Consider the following 22118-nt stretch of genomic DNA (forward strand, 5'->3'; position numbering starts at 1 on the left):
TCCGGCTGTGTGTGTCCGCAAGGTATCAGCACCCGCAAGTCAGTTTCTCTGGCCACCGAGGGTGGAGCTCGTGGGGGATCCACGCTCTCTAAATCGGGGCGTTCTATAACGACCACCGCAGACTCGATCCTGAACTTAAACTGGGCGGACTCGATTCTGAACTTAAACTGGGCATTAACAGTATGATTATCCCGCTTTAGGATACCCTCTGTTATTACTGCCCCACCATCATCTCCAGTATTAGATACAAGTGACATTCGCAAAGAACCAATGAATATCTACAACCTTAATGCCATAATCCGGGACCAAATCAAACATCTGCAGAAAGCCGTGGACCGGTCCTTGCAACTGTCTCGTCAAGGAGCTGCAGCACGGGAGCTGGCCCCCGTGGTCGATAAAGACAAGGAAGCCCTAATGAAAAAGATCCTCAAGTCGCTACTGAGCACCAAACGGGAGCAGATCCGCCACACTGAGGGCGGTGCTGAAAGCCAACAAACAGGTGATCTCATTCTACTGGTGAGCTATGCTAGCCAACACTTTAGTTTATGCCTAAATGTTTTCACTGTCCACTACCATCAGGATGGGAGAAGGAAATGCCAACCCACTCCAGTATTCTTGCCTGGAGAATTCCATGGACAGAGGAGCCTGGCGGGCTATAGTCCATGGGGTCACAAAGAGTCGGACATGACTGAACAACTAACACTACTACACTACTGGATATACACCGCTGGAGATGCGGGGGCGCGGAGGGCGTGGGTGCCACCGCGGCCGGGGACCGCGAAGCCACCCGCCTGGCGCTGGACAGGCGGTGGGTCCACCTGCCAGTCTCTGTGCTAGTTCTCGCGCTCGCGCTTTTGTGTGTGTGTGGTTTTAAAATTTGTGCGCTTGCGGGTCAGTTAGCGGGTGTAGGAGAAAATTCGCCCCTAAGAATACGTGGTCACCCATCCACCACCCATCACCCATTCACCATCTCACCAAAGTGAAGTCCGAATTAGTGAATTCGCGCGCTCGTGGCTGCGGAGTGGAAAATGCGGGGTTGTTGCTAGCGCGGTCAGCCGGGATCCTGTCTCCTTCCTCCCCCGGCCAAAAGGTCAGCGCACCTGCCCTGGGGGCACCCGTTCTCGAGACGAAACTGCTCGGAGTGTGGTGTCTGGCCGCAGGCCCATGGGAGGGACGCGGTTGGAGAGAGCATCCAGGAATGTGACTGCGCTGGGGGTTGGAGGGAGGGGGGCAAAAATGACGAGATGAGGGCTACCCTCCTTCTCCCTGGAAGGTTTCTTTTTCCTCTTGGATCTTGACCCCCAGACCCTGCAACCCACCCGCCGCCGCTCTCTCGCAGCGAGTCTCAGCTCCGCCTGCACTTTGGAATAAACTGGAGCGCTTTTCAACCCTGCAGAGCTGGATGCTGCCACTGCAAAGTCTCAGCTGGTTAGCGGTGGGGCCAGAGCAATCCTATTTTTCAGAGCTTCCCGGGTGATTCCGGCCGGCAGACTGGACCATGCCCCTCCCCACGACCCCCGCGTCCCCGCTTCCTATTCCTCTCGCATCCCGCAGGGGGCGTGCTCTGCTCTCTGTCCAGATTTCCTTAGAAAGCTGGGACCCTCGGCTGCAAAAGTGACTTGAAGAACTTTGAAAGCCACCAGTGAAAATCTTTTCCATTTTTCCTTCCTTTCTTTGCTTTGCTCAGTTATTCATCATTAACTTTTTTATGTTAGTGGCATAAAACTGGCAAGAAAGTGCAACGATTCCCCAAACACTCCCTGCCCGGTGCCTAGCCTCCCCGTTTATCATCTCCCACCAGAATGGTACATTTATTACAACTGATGAACCTACGGTAACACATCATTATCACCCCAAGACCAGAGTTTACACATTAGACTTCACTGTTGGTATCAGTTCAGTTCAGTTTTGTTGCTCAGTCGTGTCTGACTCTTTGCGACCCCATGGACTGCAACATGCCAGGCCTTCCTGTCCATCACCAACTCCTGGAGTTTACTCAAACTCATGTCCATTGAGTCGGTGATGCCGTCCAACCATCTCATCCTCTGTCGTCCCCTTCTCCTCCTGCCCTCAATCTTTCCCAGCATCAGGGTCTTTTCAAATGAGTCAGCTCTTCACATCAGGTGGCCAAAGTATTGGAGTTTCAGCTTCAACATCAGTCCGTCCAATGAATATTCAGGATTGATTTCCTTTAGGATGGACTGGTTGGATCTCCTTGCAGTCCAAGGGACTCTCAAGAGTCTTCTCCAATACTGCAATTCAAAAGCACCAATTGTTTGGCGCTCAGCTTTCTTTTTAGTAAAACTCTCACATCCATACTTGACTACTAGAAAAACAATAGCCTTAACTAGATGGACCTTTGTTGGCAAAGTAATGTCTCTACTTTTTAATGTGGTGTCTAGGTCATAACTTTTCTTCCAAAGAGTAAGCATCTTTTAATTGCATGGCTGCAATCACCATCTGCAGTGATTTCGGAGCCCAAAAAAATAAAGTCTGACACTGTTTCCCCATCTATTTGCAATGAAGTGATGGGACTGGATGCCATGATCTTTGTTTTCTGAATGTTGAGTTTTAAGCCAACTTTTTCACTCTCCTCTTTCACTTTCATCAAGAGACTCTTTAGTTCTTCTTCACTTTCTGCCATAAGGGTGGTGTCATCTGCATATCTGAGGTTATTGATATTTCTCCTGGCAATCTTGATTCCAGCTTGTGCTTCATCAGCCCAGCGTTTCTCATGATGTACTCTGCATAGAAGTTAAATAAGCAGGGTGACAATATACATCCTTGATGTATTCCTGTCCTCATTTGGAACCAGTCTGTTGTTCCATGTCCAGTTCTAACTGTTACTTCCTGACCTGCCTACAGATTTCTCAAGAGGCAGGTCAGGTGATCTGGTACTCCCATCTCTTCTAGAATTTTCCACAGTTCATTGTGATCCACACAGTCAAGGCTTTGGCATAGTCAATAAAGCAGAAATAGATGTTTTTTTCTGGAACTCTCTTGCTTTTTCAATGATCCAGCGGTTGTTGGCAATTTGATCTCTGGTTCCTCTGCCTTTTCTAAAACCAGCTTGAACATCTGGAAGTTCATGGTTCACGTATTGTTGAATCCTGGCTTGGAGAATTTTGAGCATTACTTTACTAGCATGTGAGATGGGTGCAATTGTGCGGTAGTTTGAGCATTCTTTGGCATTGCCTTTCATTGGGATTAGAATGAAAACCGACCTTTTCCAGTCCTGTGGCTGGGTTTTCCAAATGTGCTGGCATATTGAGTACAGCATCTTTTAGGATTTGAAATAGCTCAACTGGAATTCCATCACCTCCACTAGCTTTGTTTGTAATGATGCTTCCTAAGGCCCACTTGACTTCACATTCCAGGATGTCTGGCTCTAGGTGAGTTATCACACCATCATGATTATCTGGGTCGTGAAGATCTTTTTTGTACAGTTCTTCTGTGTATTCTTGCCATCTCTTCTTAATATCTTCTGCTTCTATTAAGTCCATACCATTTCTGTCCTTTATTAAGCCCATCTTTGTATGAAATGTTCCCTTGGTATCTCTAATTTTCTTGAAGAGATCTCTAGTCTTTCCCATTCTATTGTTTTCCTCTATTTCTTTGCACTGATCACTGAGGAAGGCTTTCTTATCTCTCCTTGCTATCTTTTAGAACTCTGCATTCAAATGGGTATATCTTTCCTTTTCTCCTTTGCTTTCTGCTTCTCTTCATTTCACAGCTATTTGTAAGGCCTTCTCAGACAGCCATTTTGCTTTTTTGCATTTCTTTTTCTTGGGGATGGTCTTGATCCCTGTCTCCTGAACAATGTCATGAACCTCCATCCATAGTTCATCAGGCACTCTGTCTATCAGATCTAGTCCCTTAAATCTATTTCTCACTTCCACTCAAATCGTAAGGGATTTAAGTCATACCTGAATGGTCTAGTAGTTTTCCCTACTTTCTTCAATTTCAGTCTGAATTTGGCAATAAGGAGTTCATGATCTGAGCCATGGTCAGCTCCCAGTCTTATTTTTGCTGACTGTATAGAGCTTCTCCATCTTTGACTGCAAAGAATATGATCAATCTGATTTTGGTGTTGACTATCTGGTGATGTCCATGTGTAGAGTCGTCTCTTGTGTTGTTGGAAGAGGGTGTTTGCTATGACCAGTGTGTTCTCTTGGCAAAACTCTATTAGCCTTTGCCCTGCTTCATTCTGTACTCCAAGGCCAAATTTGCCTGTTACTCTAAGTGTTCTTGACTTCCTACTTTTGTATTCCAGTCCCCTATAATGAAAAGGACATCTTTTTTTGAGTGTTAGTTCTGAAAGATCTTATAGGTCTTCATAGAACCATTCAACTTCAGCTTCTTCAGCATTACTGATCAGGGCCTAGACTTGGATTGCCATAATACTGAATGGTTTGCCTTGGAAACGAACAGAAATCATTCTGTCGTTTTTGAGATTGCATCCGAGTACTGCATTTCAGACTCTTTTGTTGACTATGATGGCTACTCCATTTCTTCTAAGGGATTCTTGCCAAAGTAGTAGATATAATGTTCATCTGAGTTAAATTCACCCATTCCTGTCCATTTTAGTTCGCTGATTCCTAAAACATCAACGTTCACTCTTACCATCTCCAGTTTGACCACTTCCAGTTTGCCTTGATTCATGGACCTAGCATTCCAGAATCGTATGCAATATTGCTCTTTATAGCATCATACTTTGCTTCCTTCACCAGTCACATCCACAACTAGGTGTTGTTTTTGCTTTGGCTCTGTCTCTCCATTCTTTCTGGAGTTATTTCTCCACTGATCTCCATAGCATGTTGGTGTTGTACATTTTATGAACTTGGACAAATGGAGACATGTACCCACCATTATAGTATCACATAGAGTAGTTGCACTTCCTAAAAATCCTCTGTCTTCTACATATCCATCCATAACCTTTGGCAACCACTGATTTTTTTTTTTGACTCCAAAAAGTTTTGCATTTTCCAGGACGTCATATAGTTAGAATCATACAGTATGTAGCCCTTTGCTTAGTGTGCATTTAAGGTTCCTTCATGTCTTTTCATTGTTTGGTAGTTTATTTCTTTGAAGTGCTGAATGACACACATTCCATTGTATGGATGTAGTACAGTTTGTCCATTTACCCACTAAAAGACAGCCTGATTGCTTCCAGGTTTTGGCAGTTATGAATAAACCTGCTATAAACATTCCTGTACAGGCTTCTCTATGGTCATAAGTTTCCACCTCCTTTGGGTAGAGACCAAGGAGCTTCACTTCTGAGTCACATGGAAGAGTATGTTTTGTTTTATAAGAAACTACCAAACTGCTTTCCAAAGTGACTGTATGATTTTGCAATCCCATCAGAAATGAATGAGAGTTCCTGTTGCTTCACATCCTTACCAGCATTTGATGTTGTCAGTGTCTGGATGTCGGCCATTCTAATGGGCTTGTAGTGGCCTCTCATTGCTGTTTTAATTTGTAATTCCCTAATTACATGTGACATGGAGCATCTTTTTTTCCCCCAGTTTTATTGAGATATGATTGACATATAACTTTGTATTAGTTTACAGTATACAACATAATAACATGATACATGTAAATATTGCAAAATGATCATCACAGTAAGTTTAGTGTGATGATATATAGCCTCACATAGTTACAGTTTTTTTCCTTGTGATGAGAACTTTTAAGATCTGCTATCTTAAGTTGCTTCAGTCATGTCTGATTTTTTGTGACTCCATGGACTGTAGCCCTCCAGGCTCCTCTGTCCACGGAATTTCTCAGGCAAAAATACTGGAGTGGATTGCCATGCCCTCCTTCAAGGGATCTTCCCAACCCAGGGATCAAACCCACGTCTCTTGTGTCTCCTGCATTGGCAGGCAGGTTCTTTACCACTAGCGCCACCTGGGAAGCCCCCTAGGTAAATTTTATGGTAATTCTGTTCTATTTTTAAGTTTTTGAGGAACCTCCATACTGTTTTCCATAGTGAGTGTATCAATTTACATTCCCACCCACAGTGCACAAGGGTTTTCTTCTCTCCACATTCTCACCAACACTTGTAATCTCTTACCTTTTTGATAATAGGCATTCAACAAATATCTCACTGTGGCTTTGATTTGCATTTCTGTGGTGATTAATGATGCTGAGCACCTTTTCACACACCTGTTGTTTGGACCTTTTTAAAATCTGATTTCTTATAGTTAGATTTTAAGAGTTCTTTGTGTATTTTGGATAATACTCCTTTATTAGATGTGTCTTTTGGAAATATTCTTCCAGTCTGTGGTTTTTCTTTTTATTCTCTTGAGTTTCGTTTGCAGAACAGAAATGTTTAATTTTAATGCAAGTTAGGCTTATCAGTTATTTCTTTCATGGATCATGCCTTTGGTATTATACCTAAAACATCATCACTATGCTCAAGGTCGTCTAGGCTTTCTCCTATTTTATCTTCTAGGGGTTTTATAGTTTTGCATTTTAATTTAAGTCTGTGATCCATATCAAGTTAATTCTTGTGAAAGCTGTAAGACTGTATCTAGAATTATTTTTTCCATGTGGATGTCTAGTTGTTCCAGCACCATTTGTTGAAAAGACAGTTTTTTTCCTCCCTGGTATTGCCTTTGCTCCACCTGGGGATGGGGTTAGGGACCGCCCCTATCTGGAGCCCTGTCACTGCTCCTTTTCCCTTTGCTAAAGACCTGCAGACCCCAGATGAGGGCGCTTCCTAACCCCATCCCCCGGTGGAGCAGAGCCCCAGCCAACCTGTGTAATTTGTGAACCATGAGTGAGAAATAAACCTTTATTGAGCTCACCATTGAGACTGAGGATTGTTATTACAGCATAATGCAGCAGAAGCTGCCAGAACACAAGTGTGAAAAAGGGAAATTTCAAAACAGGGAGAAGCTTATAGTGTGGGTGGCTCAATTTCAGTAAAGGTGATCCTTTTTGGGAGCTCTACATGGGGCTTCCCAGGTGGCACAATAGTAAAGAACTCACCTGCTCATGCAGGAGACCTGGGTTCTATCTCCTGGAGGAGGAAATCGCAACCCACGCTAGTGTTCTTGCCTGGAAAATTCCATGGACAGAGGAACCCGGTGGGCTACAGTCCATGGGGTCACAAAGAGTCAGACACGACTGAGCACTCACATACCTCCCACTCTCCCTTGTTAGCATCAGCATCAGCTGAGACAACTGACTGCCTTTATCCAACTGTGATTCTAAGGCTTGAAGACCATTTTCCTACTTGGGACAGTCTTGTGGGAGATGTGCAGAAAGGTAGATTCACTTTCTAGATTATTTATAATTCCAAAGTGCAGCTTGTTCATAATATAACAGTCTCTAAATCTATGTGCTTTTTGCTCATAGCAAGGTGGCTGGGCTTCATTCCCTGGTCATCTCCTGGACCCAAACAAAGGGACCATGCTTGGTCGTCTCATCCAGGTCCGTGGTTCCCCGTGTACCTTTAGTCTATTGGACCCTCATACCCACTCACCCCTTGTGGAGAGCAGGATTTAGGGTAAGGTAGAATATAAATAAGTATACCCAGGGCCTTTTAATTTATAGCTTTTTGTTTTTATCCCTGTGACTAAAACTGCCTTTCCCCAATCTTATGACTCCTCACTAGAGAATAATGGTAGAAGGGAGTTTGTTCTTTTATCCCTCCTGTTTTCTGGAACTGGCCCATATACAAGGTCACAGCAGATGCAGCCACCCTGGTACAATGTGATCCTGCCCCGGACCAAGGTGGATACCCAGCCTGGGCTGGGCAGATAATTCTCTCTGCAGATCGAGAATTCAGGGTGGCTACTGAACATCTCTTGTTATTATCTTTATTAATTCAATATTTATTTCTTGTTTGGTTGGTAGCAGTCCCCTTTTGCTAATGGTCAAGAGCCCTGGGGCCCGAGAATCTGGGTCCTATCCCAGCTCTGCAACTTAGTTTCAATTAGTTGTGAGACCTTAGCTAGGATGTGTTCACCTGTGCCTCACTCTGTTCCCCAGCTATAAAGAGGGGATAATGTGCTGATTAAACTAGTAAACAAGGGCTTCCCAGGTGGTGCTAGCAGTAAAGAACCTGCCTGCCAATGCAGGAGACATAAAAGATGCAGGTTCAATCCCTGGGTCAGCAAGATCCCCTTGAGGAGGGCACAGCAACCCACTCAGTATTCTTGCCTGGAAAATCCCCATGGACAGAGGAGCCTCGCAAGCTACAGTGCACAGGGTCACAAGAGTCAGACATGACTGAAACTATTTTAGCACGCAAGGTGAGGTTCAAATGAGTTGTCTAAAGTACTTAAAACCATGCCCAGCAAACAGTGAACTTCATGTAGCATTTGCTCTTACTCGTCTATGTTTGGGATGGGACTGACCTCAGCCTTGACTCCAGGACCAGACACATGGCCCCAGCCTGGCCAAAGAGTATTTCCTTCTATCTGGTGGGTCAGAAGTAGGCATGTGACCAAAGCTGGGCTTTCCTGTGGCCAATTGTGAGACTTGCTGGGACTCTCGGAGAACCAGAGGGTTGAGGAGGACGAGAAATCCGAGTCCTGTTAGTCATATGGTCCCAAGAGGACTGAACCAGGAGCAAATGGAGCCCCTGCAGGTGCCTGTGGAAGGAGAAGTGCCTCCCGAGGTGCCAAGTGACCACCTGGATCCAGTGGGCCAGAGTGCTGGGTTATTTGAGCTGTTAAATTCCCTAATTAGCTTAAAGGAGTTTGAGCTGCTTTTTCCCTTTTGTGTCCCCTGCAGAAGAAAAACAATCCTGATATTTTCAGTCTGGGCTGGTTCCTTGAACAAAGGAGAAAAAGCCATGCCCATCAGGGCCACCCCGTGTGCTGTGTGTGGAGAAGCCAGGCCTCCAGATGGTCCTCCAGGTCCTGCTGCAGCTGGGCTCCCAGGGTCTACAGGATGCCAGTGTAACCTGATAATAAAGCTCCCTTTTTTGCTTTAGCTATTGTATTTTCTGATGTGTTTTTTTAGGAAGTAACATAAACAGAAAATGAACATTCTATAAGGTCCTCATGTATATAATAGGGCTTCACTTTTGGCTCAGCTGGTAAAGAATCCGCCTGCAATGTGGGAGACCTGGGTTCGATCCCTGAGTTGGGAAGATCCCCTGGAGAAGGGAACAGCTACCCACTCCAGTATTCTGGCCTAGAGAATTCCATAGACTGTATAGTCCATGGGGTCACAACGAGTCGGACACTACTGAGCAACTTTCACCTGTATAATAACTTGCTATTGTATTTTCCAAACAACAAATATGATCCTAATAGATGGACTTGTGTTTGAAAGACAAAAAAATCTCCTCTCTACACTCACTGTCAGCAGATGACTGGAGTCCACATGTGCATGCTAAGTCGCTTCAGTCATGTCCAACCTTTTGTGACCCCATGGACTATAGTCTGCCAGGCTCCTCTGTCCATAGGATTCTCCAGGCAAGAATACTGGAGTGGGTTGCCATGCCCTTCTCCAGGAGTTTTCCCAACTCAGGGATTGAACCCATGTCTCCTACATCTCCTGCATTGGCATGCAGGTTCTTTACCACTAGCACCACCTGGGAAGCCTCCCCTCCCACCTTGATAAATATGTTGACAAAACAGAAGTGTGATCTCTGGTTGCATCTTTCTTGTCCATTCTAGGATGAAAAGGCACCCCCACCCCCACCTCACACAGCCCTAAGTCTTCTTTCTTCTCTCCAGAACTGGAGAGGATTGCTCCCCAACTTTTTCCACCAATGGCTTCTCCTTTTTGCCTTCAAACAAGTCTGCTGCTGCTAAGTCGCTTCAGTCGTGTCCGACCCTGTGCAACCCCATAGACGGCAGCCCACCAGGCTCCCCCATCCCTGGGATTCTCCAGGCAAAAACACTGGAGTGGATTGCCATTGCCTTCTCCAATGCATGAAAGTGGAAAGTGAAAGTGAAGCCGCTCAGTCATGTCCGACTCTTAGCGACCCCATGGATTGCAGCCTACCAGGCTCCTCCATCCATGGGATTTTCCAGGCAAGAGTACTGGAATGGGATGCCATTGCCTTCTCCATCAAACAAGTCTAAGAATCCCCTATTATCTAAAAATTCAGGATTTTAAGAGTGCTGCAGGCTTGCCTCTGCCTGTAACCTGCCTACTCTTCTCGGCGCCCAACTGGCATGTTCTGTTCTCTCAGAGCGCCTCTGGCCAGCGCCAGGTCTTGGCTCTGTCCTGGCACCAGCCTTCTCTGGACATTGGTCCTCTGAACCTTAAAAGGTTCTTTCCTCTAGGACATCAGGGCACCTGTCTCTGGTGTAGCCCTTCTGCCACCAGGGTCCTCCAGGCCTCTGCAGCTTCTCAGAATGCTGGCCTTTCTTCCTATGCTCTTGCCTACTTAGCCTCTTTACTGCAATTTCAGGGTTCAGTGTATTCAAAATCACCACTTCTGCACAAACAGTGGTCTGCTCAGCAGCTCGGCCAAGCAGTGGAAGAGTTGGGGACTGGGACTGCAGGATGCGGACTTGAATCCCACTTCCACTGGTCCCGAATCTCACGACCTTGGGCAAGTTACTACCACACCTTGAGCTTCAGTTTCCTCATCTGTAGATGGGGTTGATAATAATACTCACCTCACAGGATTGCTACAGGCACCAAGAGGGATGCTGTATGGAAGAGCTCATTGAACACTTTAATGCATGGTATTGTTCTTGCCTGGAGAATCCCAGGGACGGCAGAGCCTGGTGGGCTGCCATCTATGGGGTCGCACAGAGTTGGACATGACTGAAGCAACTTAGCAGCAGCAGCAGCAGCACTGAGTATCTTTAGAGTGAAAAATTAAGAAAACAGGCTTAGAGTCAAAGCCTGGACTTTACTGCTGGTCATATCCTTTCCTAACTGTAGGACCTTGACTCATGAATTAGCATTTTGTGAATTTTCCTCATCCACAAAAGGGACATCTTATCATGACCCTGCCAGCTTGATAGGAAGAGGAAGGTGGTGACCACATGCTCAGTTCTTCGACCAGTACCTTGCACACAGGAAGTATTTATTAAACATCTGCTGTAACTTATTTCATCACCCTCATCTGCTACCCCGACTTTTCCCTAGTTCACAGGATCTGTAACCTTCCCGCCTTCCAGTGCCCACGCCTTCAGTCTGTTTCATCAGTACTCATGTGATCCCAGGTGGCTTCGGTGACCGACGTGTGTTCAAGGCACTGGCCCTGGTGGTGCACATCCAGGGAAGAAGCCTGTGGTTTCTGTCTCCCCCATCTCATCCTGACATCCTCCTCCGCCCAGGCTGCTTGCTTGGGGTCTGCCTCTGACCTGAGGGCACCGTGAAGTCTTTACATGATTTGCCATCCTTCAGTTTGTCTAATGTGTAACAGGCTCTTACTGTTTCTTCCTAAACACTTTCCTTCTCTGAGACAAACCCCCTTGTCTGTAGACTGGCCTCCTGGTCTCCTGTCTGCCACCAACATCAGAACACACTGGGCAGCCCTGCTGGTGGTTGAAACATTCCAATACTGGCTGCAAGTATGTATGTGTCAACCCCAGTCTCCCAGTTTATCCCAGCCCTGTTTTGCCCTTGTTTCCTTTGTATCCATATATCTATTCTCTACCTCTGTGTCTCTAGTTCTGCTTTGTAAAATAAGATTGTCTGTACCACATTCCAGTTGGTGTACTTTGTTATGGCAGCTCTAGGAAATGGTTACACTGACTTCATGGGCTGGAGCCTTGGCTGAACCTAAGCTGCTGAGAGTGAGCTGCCTGAGAGTGGTCTCCTGGCTGGCTGACCTGCTGCCATGCCTGTGGGTCAGTGTCCTGCCAGGTTGTCACTCTACCATCCTCCCATTCTCAAAGTGAAGTGTTAGTTGCTCAGTCATGTTTAACTCTTTGTGACCCCGTGGACTGTAGCCTGCCAGGCTCCTCTGTCCATGGGATTCTCCAGGCAAGAATACTGAAGTGGATTGTTATTCCCTTCTCAAGGGGATCTTCCCAACCTAGGGATCGAACCCAGATCTCCTGCATTGCAGCCACCAGGGGAGCCCCAGTATTCTTGCCTGGGAATTTCCATGGACAGAGGAGTCTGGTGGACTACAGTCTATGGAGTCGCAAAGAGCTGGACACAACTGAGCAACTAATACTTTCACTTTTCTGGTCCCCTTCTCAAAGCCCACTTCTAAAGAGACCACTCTGCCTGCACACAATCTTTCTAGCCATGCATTTCAGTAGCTTCCTATTGCCTATCAATTCATTGCATCAAATTAAAAAACCTAAGTTTTTTTTTTTATCCTCCTCTGTTCCAAAAGATATTTAGGATAGTATCTTATTTACTTTTTTGAGATTCTTAGTGATCTCACTGCAAAACTAGACCTTCCAACAGTCTCAGAATCCAGACCAAATTATTAGCTTAATTTGTTCAGATCATCCGTTCATTTGCTGACATTGTCTCTGGGGCCATCTACTCTGTGTCTGGCACAGCTGTGCATCAGTAGTCAAGGCCTCGCTCTCAGGAGCGTGAGTTCAGCTGGGGCTCCAGCCCATGGCGTCAGTGTATCCATTTCCTGGAGCGGCCATAACAAAGTACAAAAACTGGGTAGCTTATAAAAACAGAAATGTATTGATACTTCCTCACAGAGCTGGAGGCTGGGAGTCCGAAATCAAGGTGTAGGCAGGCAGGGCTATACTCCCTCCAAAGATCCCAGGGAAGACTCCTTCCCTGCCTCTTGCAGTTTCTGGGGGCCCTCAGTGTTCCCTGGTCTGTGACAACGCAACCCTAATTTCTGCCTCCATCTTCACACGGCAGTCTTCTCCCTATATGTCCAGATTTCCCGCTCTTTATAAGGTCACCAGTCATTGGACTTAGGGCCCATTCTAATCTAGCATGTCTTCTTAATGGCATCTTAGCAAAGTCCCTCTTTCCAAATAAGGTCACATTCTCAGGTGCCAGGTGTTCGAGCTTAACATCTCTTTTATGGGGACACAACTCAATCCACAACAAAGCATCGAGGACAACAAATGAGAACAAAATTTTAATGAAAAATAGCTTTTTAAAATACTCCAAATTTGCTTAAAATTCATAATTTTATAGTACAAACCAGTAATGGACAGTGGTTGAGAGCTTGGCCCAATGAATCATAGCATCTGAGTTTAAATTCTAAAAAGATAAACTTCTTCCCTTTTTCAGAAATAGGTTAATAGTAGTGAGATGGTTGGATGGCATCACAAACTCAATGGACATGAACTTGAGCGAACTCCAGGAGATAGTGAGAGACAGGGAGGCCCGGGGTGCTGCAGTCCATGGGATCGCAAAGAGTTGGGCATGACTTAGTGACTGAATAACAACAAAATAGTAATGCCTATGTCATTGAACTGTTGGGAGGTGGTGAGCATGTCAATTTAACATGATAAACATGTCAATTACCATATATAACACCGACCTATTTAACCACTTATTCTGATTTACTCCTTTTTAATTTATCATTTAGAATCTTAATTTTTCAAAAAGGTAGAACATCTTAAAGCCATTGTTATTGCACCTTAAATCAAGCATTATTTGCACTTGTGCAATCCTTAGCTGTCGTTTGTAAATGGGCTACTCTATGCTCATACAGTTCACCTTCTATTAAGTAACAGGGATTATAAATATCAAGTTATTCAGACACTGTATTCCATTACGGTGAACATTCTGCTCGCATGGCCTACCTTCTATGGGAAGGTAAATCAGATTATAAAATTGAGCCATTGTGACATCATATAGCCACTGCAGTGAACTGGAAGACAGTGCCTACTTGATTTTATTTAAACTGAAATTTCCCATAATGACAGCAGCCTGGGACAACATAACCACCCATTAGCCAAGTTCAAGAGCTATTTACACAGTACATAGGTAAAATGGGTTTTGCTACTATAAATTTTACCTGTAGTGACTTTTCATTAATATGGGCCAAGGTAAACTGATTAGGCTATCAATCTCTGGAAAGTCGAAGCCTCACTGATTGAATATTATAGTAAGACCAAATTGGCCACACTTCCCCACTACTCTTGAAAGGAATGGCCACCAGGGAAGCATGTAATGTAGTTGTACCATAACCTCTTTTTAAAGGTATAGAAATTGAGATGTGTGGGCATTTTCCCCCCCTTTTGGCCATGCCTTGCAGCATGCAGGCTCTTAGTTCCCCAACCAGGGATTGAACCCAAGACTCCTGCAGTGGAAGCACAGAGTCTTAACCACTGGACCACCAGGGAACCCCCAAGATGTGGGCATTTTTAAAAGGTATTTTTTAAACTTTGCACTCTTAATTGAGTGCAAAGTTTAAATTGAGACTCTTAATTGCTGTACGCTAGCGTTTGAACTGTGACTAGAAAACACATTGCCCTGAACTTCTAACCCAGCAGCAGTTCTCAAACTTCTTGGTCTCAAGATCCTTTACACTTTCTGAAATCATTGAAGAACCCCCAGAGAACTTTTGTGTGGGTTGAAAGTGAAAATGTTAGTTGTTCAGTCATGTCCAACTCTATGCAACCCCATGGATTGTAGGTCACCAGGCTCCTCTATCCATGGAATTCTCCAGGCAAAAATACTGGAGTGGGTAGCCATTCTCTTCTCCAGGGGATCTTCCTGACCCAGAGATCGAACCCAGGAAACCCTGGGTTTCCTGCCTTGCAGGCCTGGCATATTCTTTACTGTCTGAGCCACTGGGGAAGCCCTTTGTGTGGGTAAGATCTATTAATGTTATATTAGAAAGGATACGTTTTAAGAAAGTAAAACAAACTATTTGTTAATTCATTTTAATATTATAGCCACATCGCCATTATATGTCACTGTTACAGCAATGACATCATCATATGTAGGGAGCCTCTGGAAAGCCCCATAATCTATTCATGAGAGAATGAGAGTGAAAAAGGTGAATAACATCTCAGCATTATTGTGAAAATAGTTATAGGTTATCAATTTGCTTGTTATCTTTAACAGGGAAGCAACATAGGCAATACAGAGTTTGGGTTCTGAGTGGACTCAGGAGGTTGATGCCCTGGGTAGAATTCTGGCTCCACCACTTAGCTGCATGGCCTTGGGTCAGGGGTGAGGAGTCACATAGCCTCTCTCAGCCTCAGTGTCCTACCTGGAAAATGAGCACTCTATTCCCCATTACCTCAGAGGCCTGCTGTGGGGTTTAACTGAAATAATGCCTATAAAGGAAGACTGCTTTCCCAGCCACCTTTCAGGTAAGGTAGGCTTGGCCATGAGGGTGAGGGCCATAGCGTCCCTGCCTGAAAGCCTTTTCTCGCCCATCCTCCCGCCCTTGGAGGCGTGAGGAGGAGCTGGAGCCCTGAGCTGCTGGATTGTGACAGGAACAAGAAGTAAATCTTCATCTTATTAAGCCACGGAGATTTGGAGCTTATTCACAAATGCAGAATAGCCTGGCCCATCTTCACTAATACGTAAGGGAACTCACTGGAAGGAGAGGACTCTAAGGGGGTGATATTTAAATGGAAATTTTTAAAGATTAAAGAGAAACCACTACTTAAAAAGGCTGGGAGGCTTTCCAAGCAAGGGAGTAGAAAATACAAAAGCCCCTAGAGGGAAGGAAGACCAGCTGTGAGCCAGAGAGGGGCAGCAGGAGATGAGCCTGAGGGAGGCGCCAGAAGATGAGCCTGAGGGGGTCGGTAGGAGGGGGGCAATAGGAGATGAGCCTGAGGGGGGCCAGCAGGAGCTGAACTTGAGGGGGGCGGTAGGAGGGGGGGGCGCCAGGAGATGAGCCTGAGGGGGCGGTAGGAGGTGGGCAGTAGATAAGCCTGAAGAGCAGTCAGACCTGGCACTGAACCACTGAAGGACCCGACTCCCTGGGCTTTCACCCCACAGGAGAGGTGGTTCTGGGGCACCACCACCCAGCTCCTCTGGGTGAGTCACAGAGCCCTGGGTGGCTCCGGGGTGAGGCTGACTGCCCTGGATGACGTGAACACAGCCAGAGAGGCAGTCTCGAGGATATTCGAGAAGCCTAAGGAACAAGGCTCACGTTGGTGCTACAGAAAGTTAATCACATTCAGAGCCCTGGCATGACCATGTTCATTACCATCTTCCTGAAGTTATTCTGCAGCTTCTGAATGTCAAAGTTTCTGTAAGACCTCACCGAGAGAGAAAAGGAGGACTGCCAGGAGCTCTACCCCAAGAGGATGGGCAGCATCAGTAGCCGCATTCTGACATTTCATGTTGCCGGTGAGGTTGCCCTGGTTCACAGCTGCATAGCAGCTGCAGCTGAGCCTGACATTCTTGTTTAACAGCACAAGAGGCAGCTTCAGGAGAAGTTTCCAGGCTTGTGTTCTGGTGGGTTTTGCCATCACAGCTGTGGTTTTTAGAGAACTGCTGAGTAAACACAGCTTCCCAGGTGGTGCAGTGGTAATGAATCCACCTGCAGAGGCAGGAGATGCAAGAGACTCAGGTTCAGTCCCTGGGTCAGGAAGATCACCTGGAGAAGGAAATGGCAACCCACTCAAGTATTCTTGCTTGGGAAATCCCATGGATGGAGGAGCCCAGTGGGCTACAGTCCATGGGTTCACAAAGAGTCGGACGCAACTGAGCACGCACACACATGCATACACCAAGTAAATATTTGTTGAATCAATGTTACAATTCAGAACCATCACACAAAATTATGGCCCACCTCACTGCAAGAGTTTTTTAAGTTCAAATTCCACTTATTAGGCACCTTGGAGTCAATGATGCTGAAGAGTTAGCAGTGTTTTATCAACCTGATTCCAAGAAAAGGGATGGAGCCATTTGCTTTTCATACTGGGCATGTTAATTGATATGTAACTAGTATAAAAGTGTATACATTTTAAGTAAGTCAGATCAAAAGGAGAATCAAATGTTATCAAATGAAAATGATTAGCTTGTAGTTCCAAAAGAACTCATTCACTTACAGCAATGTCCCTCTTCAGGTGTCACATGGTATTTGGAATTCAAGTCTTGCTGATGGACTGTAAGGAAGTTTTCCAGATGGGATGATGGAAGTGGAATTACATGCAAATGTGAGCAGGGAGGATGCGGTGCTGAGGGTCCAGGACAGGATGCGGGCAGCTGTCCCTGACTGACAGCCTTTGGACAGCCTTGACTTACAGATAAGTTTTGTTCATTCCACACCAACTTGGCTCTCATGGTTTTAATTTTAATTTTGTTGTCAACATTTTGAAGTGGGGAGATAGAGACTTCCCTGGCAGTCCAGTGGTTAAGTCTCTGAGCTTCCAATGCAGAAGACATGGGTTTGATCCCTGGTCAGGGAACTAAAATCCCACATGTGGCCCCCAAAAATGTTTTTGATTTAAAAATTAAACTATAAGAAAAAAAAGAGGAAATGTCAGGTAAAAATCAAGGTCTCTGGCTTTCTTTGAAATTTTTGTAAGTATCTGGCTAAAATGAGCCTAAAAGCCCAGAAGATAGCAATGAGTTAGAGCTGAGCTGGCACTCTCCTCCCAGGACGGTACACTTTCTCTCCAGTTTGCCACAGTCCCCTCCACTCCTTAGTGTCTTCTCCTTAGCCAGTTTCATGCATTGCCAACACCATGGGAGTCTTTGAGGGGCCCTCAATAAACGGCATCTCTCTTTTTCTTCTTTGGGTTCTAAAGAAGCTGGAGAAAGAAAACAGCGAATAAAGCTGAAAACAAAAATATCCTTTTTACTTATTGAGAGAGAAGAGGCTGGAGGCGTGGATTATATCTGCAGGCAAAAGCAAGCTGACACTGGGTGAGGGCAGGACATGCAGTGACTCTCACAGTACAGGGAGTGTGGGCTCTGTGCATGGACCTGCTTCCAGGAGGGAAAGGGACAGAACCGAGCCACATCTCAGAAGTTTACCCTTCCCCAAAGGTGTCAAAAGGCAGAGAGGCCTGGAGTGATGGTCTTGAAGATCCCAGAAAGGGGAAGGAGCCCAGGTTGCTGGCCTGGCCCCCGGGAGCACTGGGCTGAGGACGGCTGGAGAAAGGATTCCAGAATGTGCCAGGCTGATAAAAACCATCTCCTCCCATGGTGGTGGTGAGTTCTTCAAGTGGCTTTTAGCTCAAGGCAAATAAATATGGTAACATTCAGCAACAGTGAAAACGAAGAGTCTAGAAAGAAAGAAGCCGAACCCACTGATAAACTGGAATGAATCAACAGGATCAAGCTGGCATCCATTCGAGTGGAATGAAAAGCACTGAAAATAAAGGCCAAGGAATAAAGACGAAGAGCTGAAAGGGAATCCAAGATGTGCTGAGGACATGGGGGCTAAATTCAGGAAAATAAGGGAGAGAGAGACAGAGAGGGAAGGAGAACAGACCGGCAACCAGCAGAGATGGAGGGGCAGCAGCTGAGGGAGTATCATCATATTTATTGAGGGCAGCAGGTGCCGAGCACATTCACGACCCTACAAAGCCCAGGCGTGCCTCGCCTTACTGCTCTCCACTTTACTGCACTTCACAGATAATTGTGTTTTTTACAGATTGATGGTTTGTGGCAGTCCTGCTTCGAGCAAGTCTATAGGCACCATTTTTCTGACAGCATTTGCTCACTTTGTGTTTCTGTGTCAGTTTTTGGTAATTCTTTCAATATTTCATATTTTTCCATTATTATTGTATTTGTTAGGGTGATCTGTGATCAGTGATCTTTGATGTTACTATCATAACTGTTTTGGGGCACCATGAACCTTGATCATACAAGACAGTGAACTTAATTCATGAGTATTGTGTCGCTGCTCCTCGGACCAGTTGTTCCCCCATCTCTCTGCCTTTCCTAGGGCCTCCTTATTCCCTGAGACACAACCATATTGAAATTAAGCCAGTTAAAAATCCTACAATGGCTCTAAGAGTCCATGTGAAAGAAGAGTCACCATCTGTCACCTTAAACCAAAAGCTAGAAATCATCAAGCTTGGTGAGAAAAGCATGTCGAAAGCCGAGAGAGGAAAAAAAGCTAGGCACCTTGCACCAGTTAGCCAAGTTGTGCGTGCGAAGGGAAAGTTCTCGAAGGAAATGAAAAGTGCTACTTCAGTGAGCACGTTGGTGGTAAGAAAGGAAAACAGCCTTATTGCTGATGTAGAGAGAGTTTGAGTGATCTGGATAGAGGATCAAACCGGCCACAACATTGCCTTAAACCAAAGCCTGATCCAGAACGAGACCCTAACTGGCCTTCAATTCTATGAAGGCTGAGAGAAGTGAGGAAGCTGCAGAAGAGAAGTGTGAAGCTAGCAGAGGTTGGTTCATGAGGTTTAAGAAAGAAGCCATCGCCAGAACATGAAAGTGGAAGGTGAAGCAGCAAGTGCTGGTGTCGAAGTTATCCAGAAAGACCTAGCTTAGACAATTAATAAAGGTGGCTGTGCTACACAACATCTTCAGTGTACATGAAACAGTCTTATATTGGAAGAAGACGCCATCTGGATGTTTCATTTCTAGAGAGAAGTCAGTATCTGGCTTCAGAGCTTCGAACAACAGGCTAACACTCATTTATTTTCTTGGGCTCCAAAATCACTGTAGATGGTGACAATAGCCACAAAATTAAAGGTTGCTTGCTCCTTGGAAGAAAAGCTATGATAAACCTAGACAGCGTATTAAAAAGCAGAGACAATGCTTTGCCGACAAATGTCGGTGGAGTCAAAGCTAGGGTTTTTCCAGTAGTCATGTATGGATATGAGAGTTGGACCATAAAGAAGGCTGAGCACTAAAGAACTGATGCTTTTGAACTGTGGTGCTGGATAAGACTCTTGAGAGTCCCTTGGACAGCAAGGATATCAACAAGTCAATCCTAAAGGAAATCAGCCCTGACTATTCATTGAAAGGACTGATGCTGAAGCTAAAGCTCCAATACTTTGACCACCTGATGGGAAGAGCCGACTCATTAGAAAAGACCCTGATGCTGAGAAAATTGAAGGCAGAGGGAGAAGGGGATAACAGAGGATGAGATGGTTGGGTGGCATCATTGACACAATACACATGAGTTTGAACAAACTCTGGGGATAGTGAAGGACAGGGAAGCCTGGCATGCTACTGTTCATGGGGTCACAAAGAGACAGACACAACTTAACAACTCAACAGCAACAACACTCTATTAGGGACTAATGCAGCTGATGACTTGAAGTTGAAGCCAATGCTCATTTACCATTTCTAAAATCCTAGGGTCTATAAGAATGATACTAAATCTACTCTGCCTGTGCTCTATAAATGGAACAATAAAGCCTGCACGACGGCACATCTGTCTACAATATGGTTTACTAAATATTTTAAGACCACTGTTGAGGTCTATTGTTCAGTAAAAAAAGATTCCTTTCAAAATATTACTGGCATTGATTATGTACCTGGTCACCCAAGAGCTCTGATGGGGATGTACAGTGGGATTACTGATGTTTTCATGCTAGCTAACACAGCATTCATTCCACAGCCCATGGATCTAGGAGTCATTTCAACTTTCAAGTCTTACTTAAGAAATACATTTCATAAGGCTATAGTGGCCAGAGATAATGATTCCTCTGAAGGATGTCATGAAGGACATTAGTGATTCATAGAAAGCGGTCAAGATATCAACATGAACATGAGTTTGGAAGAAGTTGACTCCAGCCCTCCTAGATGACTTTGAGGGGTTCAAGACTTCAGTGGAGGAAGTAGCTGCAGATATGGTGGAAATAGCAAGAGAACTAGAATGAAACGTGGAGCCTGAGGATGAGACTGAATTGCTGGAATCTCATGGTGGTGGTGTAGTCGCTAAGTTGTGTCCAACTCTTGGTGACCCCATGGACTGTAGCCTGCCAGGCTCCTCTGTCCATGGGATTTTCCAGAGAATACTGGAGTGGGCTGCCATTTCCTTCTCCAGGGGATCTTCCCCACCCAGGAATTGAACCCTGGTCTCCTGCATTGCAGGCAGATTCTTTACCAACTGGACTACCAGGAAGACCCAATAAAATCTCATGATAAAACTTTAATGGATGAGGCATTGCTTCTGACAGATGAGCAAAGAAAGTGATTTCTTGACATGAAGTCAACTCCTTGTGAAGATGCTGTGAAGAGTGTCGAAATGGCAACAAGAACAAAAAATAGAACATAACATGAACTTGACTGATAAAGCAGTGGTAGGGCTTGAGAGGATTGATTCAAATTTTGGAAGACGCTCTACTGTGGGTAAAATGCCATCAAACATCACTGCAGGATACAGAGAAATTGTTCCTGAGAGGAGGGGTCAATCAATGAGGCAGCTGTCATCATTGTCTTATTTTAAGAAATTGCCACAGCCACCCCAGCCTTCAGCAACCACCACCCTGATCAGTCAGCAGCCATCAGTATGAGGCAAGACCTTCCACAGGCAAAATATTATAATGTACTAAAGGCTGATCATGGTTATCATTTTTAGCAATAAAGTATTTTAAAATTAAGGTACGTATTTTTTTAGACACGATGTTAATGCACATTAATAGACTCCAGTGTCATGTAAACATAACTTTTATATGCACTAGGAAACCAAAAAATTCATGTGAGTTGCTTTGTTGCAGTACCCACATACCTCAGAGATATCATAGGTTCAGTTCCAGACCAACGCAGTAAAGCAGATATGAATAATGCACTATATAGTCTTTAAAGATGAGGAAACCAAGGCCCAGAGTGGTTTTAAAGGGCCAATGGAGGGACTCCAAGGCTAGTCTCACTGGCTTCTAAATCCTTCCTCTCTTCCTTCCTGTCCTTCAGGCCAAGCATAAGCAGTTGCTCTGAAAGCAGGGGGCCAGGGTCAGCTCCGTCAGAGAACCACCATCAGGAGTCAGGGAGCTGGCTGGGTTGGGAAGCCCCCATCTGACCTGACCCTGGGCAGGTAGGCATGCTGGCCTCTCCCTGCCAGGAGATTGTTTGCTCTTGTCTGTGGTGCTGGGACCCCACCTTTCCCATCTTCTGCCCACTCCCCCTCCCCATGAAGTGAAAAACATGGGCAAACAGAGGTGACTTTGACCACCGCCCCACCAACCCTGCACACACTGTTTAACCCTCTCAGGTCATCAGGAGTAAGTGTTCTGGAAAAACGGGAGAGGTGCAGGCCAGACCTCTCCCTGAGGGGCTTCCTTGACTACAGTTTGATCCGGAAGCCCCCAGCAGACAAACCTCAGTCACACCTATTCCGGGTCACATTCACTCAGTATTTCTCCAAGAAATCA

The 22118-nt window shown here is 45.4% G+C and overlaps 1 protein-coding gene across 3 annotated transcripts; it reads left to right on the plus strand.

The window, feature by feature from the left end:
- Positions 1–3: 3 nt before the first annotated feature.
- Positions 4–21350, plus strand: LOC139177106 (protein bicaudal D homolog 1-like). 3 transcript variants are annotated; one of them, XM_070770966.1, is made up of 2 exons: positions 4–499; positions 16902–21350. In XM_070770966.1, the coding sequence occupies exons 1-2, from the start codon at positions 271–273 to the stop codon at positions 16934–16936; spliced, it is 264 nt and encodes an 87-aa protein (XP_070627067.1). In that variant the 5' UTR covers positions 4–270; the 3' UTR covers positions 16937–21350. The 3 variants fall into 3 exon arrangements, with proteins under 3 accessions (XP_070627067.1, XP_070627058.1, XP_070627076.1); XM_070770957.1 differs by lacking the exon at positions 16902–21350 and adding an exon at positions 8743–8943 and having other exon boundaries at positions 4–516; XM_070770975.1 differs by lacking the exon at positions 16902–21350 and adding an exon at positions 8743–8943.
- The last annotated feature ends 768 nt before the right edge of the window (positions 21351–22118 follow it).

Source organism: Bos indicus, chromosome 2 (genome assembly GCF_029378745.1).
Source record: "Bos indicus isolate NIAB-ARS_2022 breed Sahiwal x Tharparkar chromosome 2, NIAB-ARS_B.indTharparkar_mat_pri_1.0, whole genome shotgun sequence".
In the NCBI taxonomy this organism is placed as follows: Eukaryota; Metazoa; Chordata; class Mammalia; order Artiodactyla; family Bovidae; genus Bos; species Bos indicus.

Coding starts and splice junctions, on each gene's coding strand:
- LOC139177106 (XM_070770957.1), top strand. CDS start 271: ATGAATATCTACAACCTTAATGCCATAATCCGGGACCAAATCAAACAT. Junction 517..8,742: donor CAGGTGATCTCATTCTACTG/GTGAGCTATGCT, acceptor TGTCCCCTGCAG/AAGAAAAACAATCCTGATAT.